The 12,562-nt window shown below is 42.7% G+C and overlaps 1 protein-coding gene across 9 annotated transcripts in view; it reads left to right on the forward strand.

Annotated features, from left to right (window-relative positions):
• Positions 1-5,042, forward strand: part of EPB41L4B (erythrocyte membrane protein band 4.1 like 4B) — a 138,807-nt gene extending 133,765 nt beyond the window's left edge. For 6 of the 9 annotated variants that reach the window (XM_070375144.1, XM_070375140.1, XM_070375142.1 and 3 more), the window contains 2 exons: positions 1,056-1,228; positions 2,381-5,042. In XM_070375144.1, the coding sequence (XP_070231245.1) occupies positions 1,056-1,228; positions 2,381-2,450 (243 nt within the window). In that variant the 3' untranslated portion in view covers positions 2,451-5,042. The remainder of the gene's footprint in view (positions 1-1,055; positions 1,229-2,380) is intronic. The other 3 variants (XM_070375145.1, XM_070375146.1, XM_070375148.1) reach the window with 1 other exon arrangement.
• Positions 5,043-12,562: the final 7,520 nt, after the last annotated feature.

Consider the following 12,562-nt stretch of genomic DNA (forward strand, 5'->3'; position numbering starts at 1 on the left):
ACACTGCTGGTCACAGAGGTTGGGGGGAGGCGGGGAAAGAAGTGACAAATCACACACCAGCACTTAACTCTTCCAATGGAGATAAGACATGCTGGCTCATTTCCGTGGCCAAAACAAGGCACTGGCCATGCCAGCTTCAAAGTGGGGTCGAGGGGGACTTTCCTGGGGGTCCAGTGGTTAAGCCTGTGTGCTTCCGCTGCAGGGGCCACAGGTTTGATCCCTTGTTGGAGAGCTAAAGTCCCGCATGCCAGGAAGCAGAGCCAATAAATAAATAAAAATTTATTAAAAAACATTTTTAAAAGTAGGCTGGGGAAGTGTAATCCTACCATGTCCCTGGAAAGAAATGAGCCAGCATTATCTAAGGAACCACACAAGTGACCACTACATCCCAACGTTTGTGAAAGCCCCCTGTGGCAAACATCACATGCCAGCAACTCTGTGATGCTCTGTTCTTGTGGTCAGTTCTCTGGCATTGCTCCAGCCCAGGCCAGCTCAGTTCTGTCTCTGGAGGCAGTTGTAAAACAAACAGGGGCTTATATTTTTCATCAGTAGTCTTTCAGGACTCTCAAAGATAAAGATTCTCCCCATTTAGAATCTTGGTTCTAAATACTGGTTCTTAGTGCTTACTGTGTGACCTCGGGAAGATTACTTAACGTCTCTGAGCTTCAGTTTCCTTTTCCATAAAAATCAGTTCCGAGATGTGCATTTTTCCACCTTCTAGCATCTCTGAAATTAGAGTAGGTATTACACTAGTGGGCCTGACAGAATTTGAATGGTTACTTTTTCTCTGTGGCGTGTGCAAAAAATGGTGTGTCTTATAAATGATGGTGTCTAACGTGATGAAACATGGCCTCCCCCTTAAAGATTGTGAAGAGGTAATACATGTAAAGTACTTAGCATAGTGGCTGGCACTAAATAAAATGGTTTAATACAAGGCTATTGATGAACTATTATTTAAAAATGACAGGGACTGTGGTAAGGGTGAGGAAACAGCTGACAATATGAAAATGAAACCCAAATTGAGGTTGACTTCCTCTTTTTTGTTTCCCCTCCAGGCAGACTTTAGAGACAGTAAGGTACAGTGCTGTCCTGGCCAGTCCTCCCCACTGATTCCAGCAGCAACCCTGAGGCCCTTGACAGAGGCCGTGTCCACAGTGCAGACCATCTACACCATTCGGAAGCCTGTTTCTCCAGCAACCAGGTGTGTCAGACCAGCAGGTGCCGACAGGTAACTCTGGTGACAGGGAAACCAGGCCCAGGCTCATTGTGTTTGTCACATCTGCAACGATGTTTGTGACTGTCTTATTCATGCTTTTCTTCATGTATTCTCTAAGTATTTACTGAAAGGTCATCAAAGGCTGCTGCTGCTGCTAAGTCACTTCAGTCGTGTCCGACTCTGTGTGACCCCATAGACGGCAGCCCACCAGGCTCCCCCGTCCCTGGGATTCTCCAGGCAAGAACACTGGAGTGGGTTGCCATTTCCTTCTCCAATGCATGAAAGTGAAAAGTGAAAGTGAAGTCGCTCAGTCGTGTCCGACTCTTCGAGACCCCATGGACTGCAGCCTACAGGCTCCTCCGTCCATGGGATTTTCTAGGCAAGAGTGCTGGAGTGGGGTGCCATTGCCTTCTCCACATCAAGGTCTAGATAGTATTATTCTAGGTGCTAAGGATGTAGAGTGAGCAAAACAGAAGCCCCCTAACCACAAACTGGCCCTCCAACTGTTCCCCATGCTTTCTCGATGCACATGCACACATTTTTTTCATGAGTATGGTCAGTGTGTACATAATCCTTGATTACTTCCTCCATCTAACGCATATCTTCTCTTTTCAACACTGATCCTGCTCTCACCACTTTCAGTTTCTTTGTATTCATGTAATGTGGTTAACCTCACTTGTTGCCATTACTAGATATTTGAGTTATATCCTATTTCAGATTAAGCTGGAGATCCCCTGGAGAAGTGAATGGCTACCCACTCCAGTATTCTTGTCTAGAGAATTCCATGGACAGAGGAGGCTGGCAGGCTGTAGTCCATGGGGTCGCAAAGAGTTGGACACAACTGAGTGACTAACACCTGGACTTTCAAGTTGCTGAGAGGGTGCTACGTGCCAGGTCCTGTGTTCAGCTCTGAGGGTTCAGAGAGGAATGGCGTATATAACAGTCAGTCCTCTGAGGAGCGGTACCTGCAGAAGCTGAAGTCTGGTGGGGGAAATCCATAGGCAGCCAAGTTCAGGCCATTGTAGGGCTGGCAAATGGAGGGGTTCCTTAAGGAGCCTGAAAGAGCAAGTCAGGAGCTGAGCTTGGGAAATGGCATTTAAACCGAGGCTGCTCTTACCATTTTTGAGCGTGTATCTCACCATTTTGTCGCCTCCTCTTTCTCAGTGCAGAGACACTCCGGCAGGAACTGGAGAGAGAGAAAATGATGAAAAGACTGCTGATGACCGAACTGTGAAACTCTCCCCTGGCTGCCTGGAGGAGGGCATGGTGCCTTCTGTCCGTTTTCTTTCTTCGGGCTTCGTGTGCTCGCTGTAGCACAGCATACAAACATGTGCTCTGGTCGCCCAGGTCTCCATGGCCAGTCAAAGCCAACCTCTGGCTTGACTTTTATTGGAAAAGTTATTTGCTGTCTCCTGAGTATTAGAGGTTTTCCTACTACTCAATGTAGTTGAGACAAAATTTGGTAAGCCTAGGAGAAGAAAGATGGGAAAACCGGGATTCCTTTTCAGAAGCACCTGTGTGTACATATTAATAACCACAGGGGTTAATATGGCATGGAATCCTTTGCTCTCAGTCTCAACCATGTGATTTTGTATGACTGACACTTGCACCAAGCTTTGACTGTTTGTTAAAGAGTCATTTTTAATGAGAGAATAATTCTTTACTGCTGGTTTTTCATTTACACTGGTAAATGCACAGATCTTATAAAGTCTTTAACATTCATTTTTATTCAGACACGAGTAGGTGAACTAAAAAAGGAAAGTTGCAATCACCAGGACTGAAGTTATTTCAGCTTAATCAGAAATATAATTTAACTTGTGAATTTGGGGGTTATGATATTATTGGGGATACATAGAATTTATTATTGAACCCAAAGTAAAAGCTTCAATTGTCTGAAATAGTTGAAATTGTCTAAAAATCCTTACAAAGGGATTTGATAGCAGGATTCATTTGGGTGTTCCATGAAGGAAAATTCTCTCTAAAGTTGATCAACTCATGTCCTGTTGATAGAAACTTGACCAGAAGAAACTTTGCTCTTTTTTATATAGTTTCAAGAAATGTGTTTTTAAATTTTTCTTATGCACTTGAACAACTTTGCAGGAATAAAAGAACCCCCTAACCACAAACTGGCCCTCCAATTGTTCCCCACGCTTTCTCGATGCACATGCACACATTTTTTTCATGAGTATGGTCAGTGTGTACATAATCCTTGATTACTTCCTCCATCTAACGCATATCTTCTCTTTTCAACACTGATCCTGCTCTCACCACTTTCAGTTTCTTTGTATTCATGTAATGTGGTTAACCTCACTTGTTGCCATTACTAGATATTTGAGTTATAGCCTATTTTTCATTCTCATAAATAGTGCTGCTATGAATGTCTTTGTAAAAAATAAAATGTTTCTTCCTTTGGATTCTTCCCTTGGGAGTATCTCCAAAGAGAGATGACAAGGTCAAAGAGCATGAAGTATTTTATAGCTCTTGTTTCATATTGTCAGATTGCTTTCTAGAAAGATCTCGTCTCCTGGTTGAAAGGACCTTAAAGGTCATCAAGTTCAACCTCCCATCTTCTCTGAATGCTTGAATCCCCTCTACAATTTTTGATGCCACCAGCAATGTATAAGCATTTCTATTTACCGGATAGTTCAGCCAGTATTGGGTTTTGCCATTTTTATTTATTTTTGCTAGTTTAATAAGTACGTATAGTTGTTCTCAAAAGGTTGTTTTATTTCATTAATTGCTAGCAAAGCTGAGCACTTTTCCATGTGATGACTTAGTAGCTGTATTTCCTTGTGTGTAAAATATCCATCCATTTCTTATGACCACTTAAGTGGATTGATCTCATATATTTGTATCAGAATTGTATTTTTATGTTGTATTGTATACTTTGCTCTCCTCTCCCTCTCCTTAAATCTGAATGGTGCCAATAATTTGATACTAATGATACATAAAAAAAAGCAATGCCTCATTAACTAGCATTGTTGTCAAATGAGGTAATGTACGCAAATATTCAGATAACAGAGGATTAACCCTTTTAAGTGATGAATCTTTAAAATTTTAATATTTTTTGAGGGAAATCTTTCTAAAATATATTACGCACTTCCCTGCCTTAGTAAACAGAGTACACTGGAGAGTATTTAACCTTTTCTTGATGAGTCATGGTCATCATTACAAACATCAGCCCGTTTGTACCTTGCTGTGGTGTCGTGATGTCACCAAGAGCCTGTCCAAACCTGCAGGGCTTGGCTTGCCTTTCACAGACTAACACTCTTCTCATTGATGGTTTGCACTGCTGTCTGCTCTATTGGTGAAGCTGTTGGGGGCAACTGTGGTATCTGGGAACTTTTACCGCCTTCCATACTACCCGATCCCTGGCTGTATTTAAACAGCTTTCGCCGTTCTTTCTGTTGTGCACACGATACAAAATGTGTTCCTGTAAAATATGGGGGAAGTGTTTGTGTCCCGAGTTGTCACGTCCTGCCGGTCCCTCCTCTTCTGACCTGCTTTCTGAGTCTTCTGCTCTTCACCTCCTGCTCTCTGATGGAAACCTCCGGGGCAAAACTGAAGTTTCCTTGAGGAAGCCAGGAAAGGCAGTGCTGCGTACGTGTCAGGTTGGCTTTGCGTCTGAGGAGGGGTGGTGCATGGGTTTTGGGCCATTGTTCTCAGGAGGCTCTGAGCCTGCTGCTTCTTCCTCCACGCCCCCCTGCGTCACAGATGTTTCGGAAGGTTGATGTCACTGAAGTCTGATCACGAACAAGTTGGCTGTTACTGTATATGAAAACCCAGTACCTCTGGCAGCTGAACTCTAACCAGTAAAATCAAGAGGATTCCACCCTTTCGGCAGTTGTCCTGTTATTTGCCTATGTGCATGGATGTTGGATGCTTGGAGTTGGGACCTGAGAAGATGACATTGTGTTGGGTAGATTCATAGCAATAAAAATGAATTGGTATAGTCACTTCACCTTTAAAAAAAAAAAACTTAAACCCAAAATAACAGTACTGTACAATCACACAACACATCATATGTCCAGGAAGAAAAATCAGCTTGCTGACATAATCATTCCAGAGCAAGGGTTCCAAACTGTGGGCCACAGACTCCTGGTGGACATGGGGAAAGTGAAATTGTCAGTCAATCAGTCATGTCTGACTCTCTGTGACCCAATGGACTGTAGACCTCCAAGGCTCCTCTGTCCATGGAAATCTCCAGGCAAGAATACTGGAGTGGGTAGCCATTCCCTTCTCCAGGGGATCTTCCCGACCCAAGGATCAAACTTGGGTCTCCTGCATTGCAGGCAGATTCTTTACTGTCTGACCCACCAGGGAAGCCCAGTGGACATGGGGGTAGGTAGTTAATGCAAGTGGTCTGGGAATCCTGCAACCCTGAGTTTGTGGATTGTAGACTGCATAGGAGATCCTTATGTTTGAAGAATTTAAAAACTAGGTCCTAGAGAATTTGAGAGATCCCACCTGAATTCACCCCAAAATTTACACCCCCAGAATAGAACAAGAATATTCTGACGTCACTTTTATCTTTCTTTCACCATCTCAAATACCACAGCTTTTTAAAAACTTGAAATTCACCATGTTAACCATTTTAAAGTATAATCCGTATTTTTTTTTTACCATCTTCATAATATCATATCAGTTCAGTTCAGTCGCTCAGTTGTGTCCAACTCTTTGCGACCCCATGAACCGCAGCACGCCAGGCCTCCCTGGCCATCACCAACTCCCAGAATTTATTCAACCTCATGTCCATTGAGTTGGTGATGCCATTCAACCATCTCATCCTCTGTTGTCCCCTTCTCCTCCTTCCCCCAATCCCTCCCAGCATCAGGGTCTTTTCAAATGAGTCAGCTCTTGGCATCAGGTGGCCAAAGTATTGGAGTTTCAGCTTCAACATCAGTCATTCCAATGGACACCCAGGACCCATCTCCTCTAGAATGGACTGGTTGGATCTCCTTGCAGTCCAAGGGACTCTCAAGAGTTTTCTCCAACACCACAGTTCAAAAGCATCAATTCTTCGGCACTCAGCTTTCTTCACAGTCCAACTCTCACATCCATACATGACTACTGGAAAAACCATAGCCTTGACTAGATGGACCTTTGTTGACAAAGTAATGTCTCTACTTTTTAATATGCTATGTAGGTTGGTCATAACTTTCCTTCCAAGGAGTAAGCGTCTTTTAATTTCATGGCTGCAGTAACCATCTGCAGTGATTTTGGAGCCCCCAAAAATAAAGTCAGACACTGTTTCCATTGTTTCCCCATCTATTTGCCATGAAGTGATGGGACTGGATGCCATGATCTTCGTTTTCTGAATGTTGAGTTTTAAGCCAGGTTTTTCACTCTCCTCTTTCACTTTCATCAAGAGGCTCTTTAGTTCTTCTTCACTTTCTGCCATAAGGGCCATATCATCTGATTATCTGAGGTTATTGATATTTCTCCCAGCAATCTTGATTCCAGCCTGTGCTTCTTCCAGCCCAGCGTGTCTCATGATGTACTCTGCATATGAGTTAAATACGCAGGGTGACAATATACAGCCTTGATGCACTTCTTTTCCTATTTGGAACCAGTCTGTTGTTCCATGTCCAGTTCTAACTGTTGCTTCCTGACCTGCATACAGGTTTCTCAAGAGGCAGGTCAGGTGGTCTGGTATTCCCATCTCTTTCAGAATTTTCCACAATTTATTGTGATCCACACAGTCAAAGGCTTTGGCATAGTCAATAAAGCAGAAATAGATGTTTTTCTGGAACTCTCTTGCTTTTTTGATGATCCAGTGGATGTTGGCAATTTGATCTCTGGTTCCTCTGCCTTTTCTAAAACCAGCTTGAACATCTGAAAGTTCATGGTTCATGTATTGCTGAAGCCTGGCTTGGAGAATTTTGAGCATTACTTTACTAGCGTGTGAGATGAGTGCAATTGTGTGGTAGTTTGAGCATTCTTTGGCATTGCCTTTCTTTGGGATTGGAATGAAAACTGACCTTTTCCAGTCCTGTGGCCACTGCTGAGTTTTCCAAATTTGCTGGCATATTGAGTGCAGCACTTTCACAGCATCATCTTTTAGGATTTGAAATAGCTCAACTGGAATTCCATCACCTCTACTAGCTTTGTTCTTAGTGATTCTTCCTCAGGCCCACTTGACTTTGCAGTCCAGGATGTCTGGCTCTAGGTGAGTGATCACACCATCGTGATTATCTGGGACATGAAGATCTTTTTTGCATAGTTCTTCTGTGTATTCTTGCCACCTCTTCTTAATATCTTCTGCTTCTGTTAGGTCTATACCATTTCTGTCCTTTATTGAGCTCATCTTTACATGAAATGTTCCCCTTGGTATCTCTAATTTTCTTGAAGAGATCTCTAGTCTTTCCCATTCTGTTGTTTTCCTCTATTTCTTTGCATTGATCGCTGAGGAAGGCTTTCTTATCTGTCCTTGCTATTCTTTGGAACTCTGCATTCAGATGGGTATATCTTTCCTTTTCTCCTTTGCTTTTCACTTCTCTTCTTCTCACAGCTATTTGTAAGGCCTCCTCAGACAGCCAGTTTGCTTTTTTGCATTTCTTTTCCATGGGGATGGTCTTGGTCCCTGTCTCCTGTACAATGTCATGAACCTCCGTCCATAGTTCATCAGGCACTTTGTCTATCAGATCTACTCTCTTAAATCTATTTCTCGCTTCCACTGTATAGTCATACCTGAATGGTCTAGTAGTTTTCCCCACTTTATTCAATTTAAGTCTGAATTTTGCAATAAGGTGCTCGTGATCTGAGCCATAGTCAGCTCCTGGTCTTGTTTTTGTTCACTGTATAGAGCTTCTCCATCTTCGGCTGCAAAGAATATAATCAGTCTGATTTCGGTGTTGGCCATCCAGTGATGTCCATGTATAGAGTCTTCTCTTGTGTTGTTGGAAGAGGGTGTTTGCTATGCCCAGTGCATTCTCCTGGCAAAACTCTATTAGCCTTTGCCCTGCTTTCTTCTGTACTCCAAGGCCAAATTTGCCTGTTATTCCAGGTGTTACTTGACTTCCTACTTTTGCATTCCAGTCCCCTATAATAAAAAGGATATCTTGTTTGGGTGTTAGTTCTAAAAGGTCTTGTAGATCTTCATAGAACCGGTCAACTTCAGCTTCTTCACTGTTACTGGTCAGGGCATAGACTTGGATTACCATGATATTGAATGGTTTGCCCTGGAAACAAACAGAGATCATTCTGTCATTTTTGAGATTGTATCCAAATACTGCATTTTGGGCTCTTTTGTTGACTATTATGGCTACTCCATTTCTTCTAAGGGATTCCTGCCCAAAGTAATAGATCTAATGGTCATCTGAGTTAAATTCACCCAATGTAGTCCATTTTAGTTCGCTGATTCCTAGAATGTTGATGTTCACTCTTGCCATCTCCTGTTTGACCACTTACAATTTGCTTTCATTCATGGACCTGACATTCCAGGTTTCTATGCAATATTGCTCTTTACAGCATTGGACCTTGCTTCTATCACCAGTCATATCCGCAACTGGATGTTGTTTTTGGTTTGGCTCCATCCCTTCATTCTTTCTGGAGTATTTCTCCACTGATCTCCAGTAGCATGTTGAACACTTACCCACCTGGGGAGTTCCTCTTTCATTCAGTTCAGTCAGTTCAGTCGCTCAGTCATGTCTGACTCTTTGAGACCCCATGAACCACAGCATGCCAGGCCTCCCTGTCCATCACCAACTCCCGGAGTCCACCCAAACCCATGTCCATCGAGTTGGTGATGCCATCCAACCATCTCATCCTCTGTCGTCCCCTTCTCCTCCTGCCCTCAATCTTTCCCAGCATCAGGGTCTTTTCCAATGAGTCAGCTCTTCGCATCAGGTGCCCAAAGTATTGGAGTTTCAGCTTCAACTTCAGTCCTTCCAATGAACACCCAGGACTGATCTCCTTTAGGATGGACTGGTTATAAACACAACTAATTCCAGAATATTTCCAGGATTCCAAAAAAAAAGCTCCATATCTGTAGTCACTATCAGTTCTTCCCCCATCCATTTTCTAACAATCATTAATTTACCTTCTGTCTCCAGATTTCTATGGATTTGCCTATTCTGGACATTTCTAAAAAAGGGAATCACATAGTATGTGGTTCTTTGTGTTGGCTTCTTTCACTTAACATAGTGTTTTCAAGGTTTGTCCATGTAATAGCATGTGTCGTTTGTTTCTTAATGGCTATATCATATTCCACTTATGGCTATGCCACATCTTATTTATCCACTCATCAGCTGATAGACATTTGGCTTGCTTTCACTCTTTGGCTATTATGAATAATATGAACATTTGTGCCCCGCTCTTCAAACTCTTGGGCACATAACTGAGATTGAAGTAGCTGGCTCATACAACAACTCTATGTTGAACTTTTTGAGGAATTTCCAAGATCACTGCTTTTATATCATAAACAATCAAAAGTGAAAAAAATCACGCATATTACTAGACAGACAGAAGTGTGGGCAAACCTGTTGTTACTGGTCAGGTACCGAGATGCAGCGCTAGATTTTCGGGGGGAGAAGCGTTGTGAAATTTGTAACAGAAAAAAAAGTTAGAGAAATGGCTTTGGTGAGAAGAGAAAATAAGGGGTCTTTTTCTAAAAAAATGAAAATGAAATTAAACTCAGGTTCATCTCTAAGTTCCTGTTTGAATAGCCAACTCTTGTTCAGGTAGTGGTCTCAGAACATTCAGGAAAAGTCCCTCCTTGGAAATTGTGTACGAAAGGGAAAACCACAGTATTTCTTGGCCACTCAGTGGATTCATGTTGCCGGGGAGCAGAGGATGTGAAAAACCTGGGCTGAAACAAAGCAGAGAACATGTGCTGAGAGTAAGAACAGGTCTCCCTCCAGGGCTCAAATCTTGTGAGAAAACAAAAATAAGAAAATTTCAGGACTTTCCCCTGGCAGTCCCGTGGTAATGACATCACCTTCCAATGCAGGGGGTGTGGGTTCAGTCCCTGGTCTGGCAGCTAGGATCCCACATGCCTCGTGGCCATAAAAACAAAACATATAACAGAAGCTGTATTGTAACAAATTCAATAAAGGTGTTTTTTTTTTTTTTAATGGTCCACATAAAATAAAAAAATCTTAAGAAAGAAGATCCCAAAAGACAATTTATCTGGGAGATATTTATATGGGAGATTTATATGGGAGATATCCTCATGAAAGAAAGAAGCCAAGTCCATAGGGAAACCAGAGTAGGTGCTAAGCCCCTGAAGTGGCATGAAGACTTGAAGTAACCCATGAAGTTTGTGGGTGTTCTCCCTAGAAAAATCCACATGTCACACGTTATTCCAGCACTTTCATTGGATCTTCACACCATTTCTGAAGCCCATCTAAGGCCTCCTTTGAGTCCATGGACCCCAGATCATGGTTTTAGGTCACTGAAATCAGTTTACCTCCATGCCTCATTTTAGGCTGTGGGTGCCCAACAGTCTCTGTAAAGAAAAAAATAAAAAAGCCCACATGATTTTATCAGGCCAGTTTACCAGAGAATGGCTTGGTTTTAACATTCTTTCTAGCATCAACATTGTTAATTGTATTAATTTAAATGAAGGCAATAAAAATAAAGTAACAGGTAACAACTTGGATTCCCAAACCAGTGAATCAGCATCAAAACCGGAAGTCCAGTGCTTGCCATTTAAATCTGGCCTTATCTTTCCTGGTAAACAGGAAGATGAGAAAAGAAAAACATTTCACTTTTTAAAGAACAAGGTGTTTTCTTAAAATTTTTTAAGGACAACTCTTTAACAGATTTTCAGTTGATTGAATTTTTTATATTTTAGAATTTTATCTTTTGCAAAGCTACGTTTTGCCTAGCTTTGCAAAAAACAAATCTCTTTGTTTTGATTTCTAAAGTCACTATAGTTCATCTTACCTTTTTCAAGCAATAAATATGATCTGTTTCTTGCAACAACTAGAATATTGGGAGACCTAGTGAAACCCAGGGTTTCCATGAATTATACCAGAATCACCTGTCAGGTGATTTAAACGCCAACTGGACAACCCACCATCAGTGTTAAGTGATACCTAAAAGCAAACATTTGACCTCTGGGACATAAAATACTTCTCAATTTCCACAGAAGTATTCTGTCTCCCATCTGCCCTGCGCCCAAAAAAAAAAAAAACTTTGCAATCACCAGTTTCTTTTGAATATTTGTATAGCATAACCATTGGCATATTCATTCATGCCATTTATAGTATTGAACCCTATTGATCCTCACCTCCACCATCTTACCTAATCTCCATTGAATCCTGGAAGTTGCTAATCACCACCACAAACAGCCTGATTTCTGGTTCTACATTAGAAACCTCTACACTTTTCTGCCACCATAATTATTTTCTTTGTTTATGAAATAAAATTTAAAAGCAAGCTAGAATGCTGGCTCTGAAACACCAGCATAAAAAGAATTGTGTCCATGTTTTCTAGTGGAAAACAGCAGTTTGAATGTGTTATCATTCCAAAACCATCATTAGGAAAGAATTAGGAACCTGGCAAGTGGTAAGTAAGTGCTTGGTGTGAATGAATGAATGGCAAAGTAAACAACCGGAAGAGAATTACATGCAGCAGGAAAGGGTTTGGGAAAGTCTGGAATCCCACAGTCTGGGCCAGCCAAGGCCTGTGCCTGCCTTCTGTGGGGAAACAGCAAACCACTTGCCTGATTTTGAAAGGGGCATGTTACTCAAGGGCAAGGGCAGCCTCTGACTACACACTCCAAAAGTCTTGGTGAATCCAGCCCAAAGAGCTGGGTTCTAGTTCCCCTCTGGCTCTGAAGACCTCGGTTTACCTATCTATAAAGTGAGGGTCTTGCTATTTCAACTTTTCCAGTCTTGACCCCAAGAAATAATGGATACAGCGAGTGCTGTATATAAACCAAAAAGTGCTGGGACAAAGTCGGGGAGGCAGTGACACGGACAAGGTGTGCCCCAAGGTGAACCCTCCGGGGAGCACTTCTTAAATGGGAACGTATACTGGGGCCTCCCGGGGATCTTGGAAAAATGCATCCTGATTCATATAGATGTCTGCCGTGGGGCCAGAGATTAGTGATGCTAACGTTCCTGGCACCTGGGGATGCTAATGCTGCAGGTCCGTGGACCACTTTTTGAGTGGTGTAGGGTGCAAGAGTGAAGTAGGGTCAAATCTGTTCGGTGAGAGACTCATGGAGGGAGGAGGTAGGAGAAATGGGGAAAAGGACGGAGGCAGAGACAGTCCGGCCGAGGAGGTGAGGATGTTAGGAAGAAGCCGAGGCTCCGGGCGCGAGCGAGGATGCGCAGCCTGGGCTGGGAGGCGGCGGGTGCGGGCGGCTCCGCGGCTGCGCGGGCTGCAGGCTGGGGG

Source organism: Bos mutus, chromosome 8 (genome assembly GCF_027580195.1).
Source record: "Bos mutus isolate GX-2022 chromosome 8, NWIPB_WYAK_1.1, whole genome shotgun sequence".
NCBI lineage: Eukaryota > Metazoa > Chordata > Mammalia > Artiodactyla > Bovidae > Bos > Bos mutus.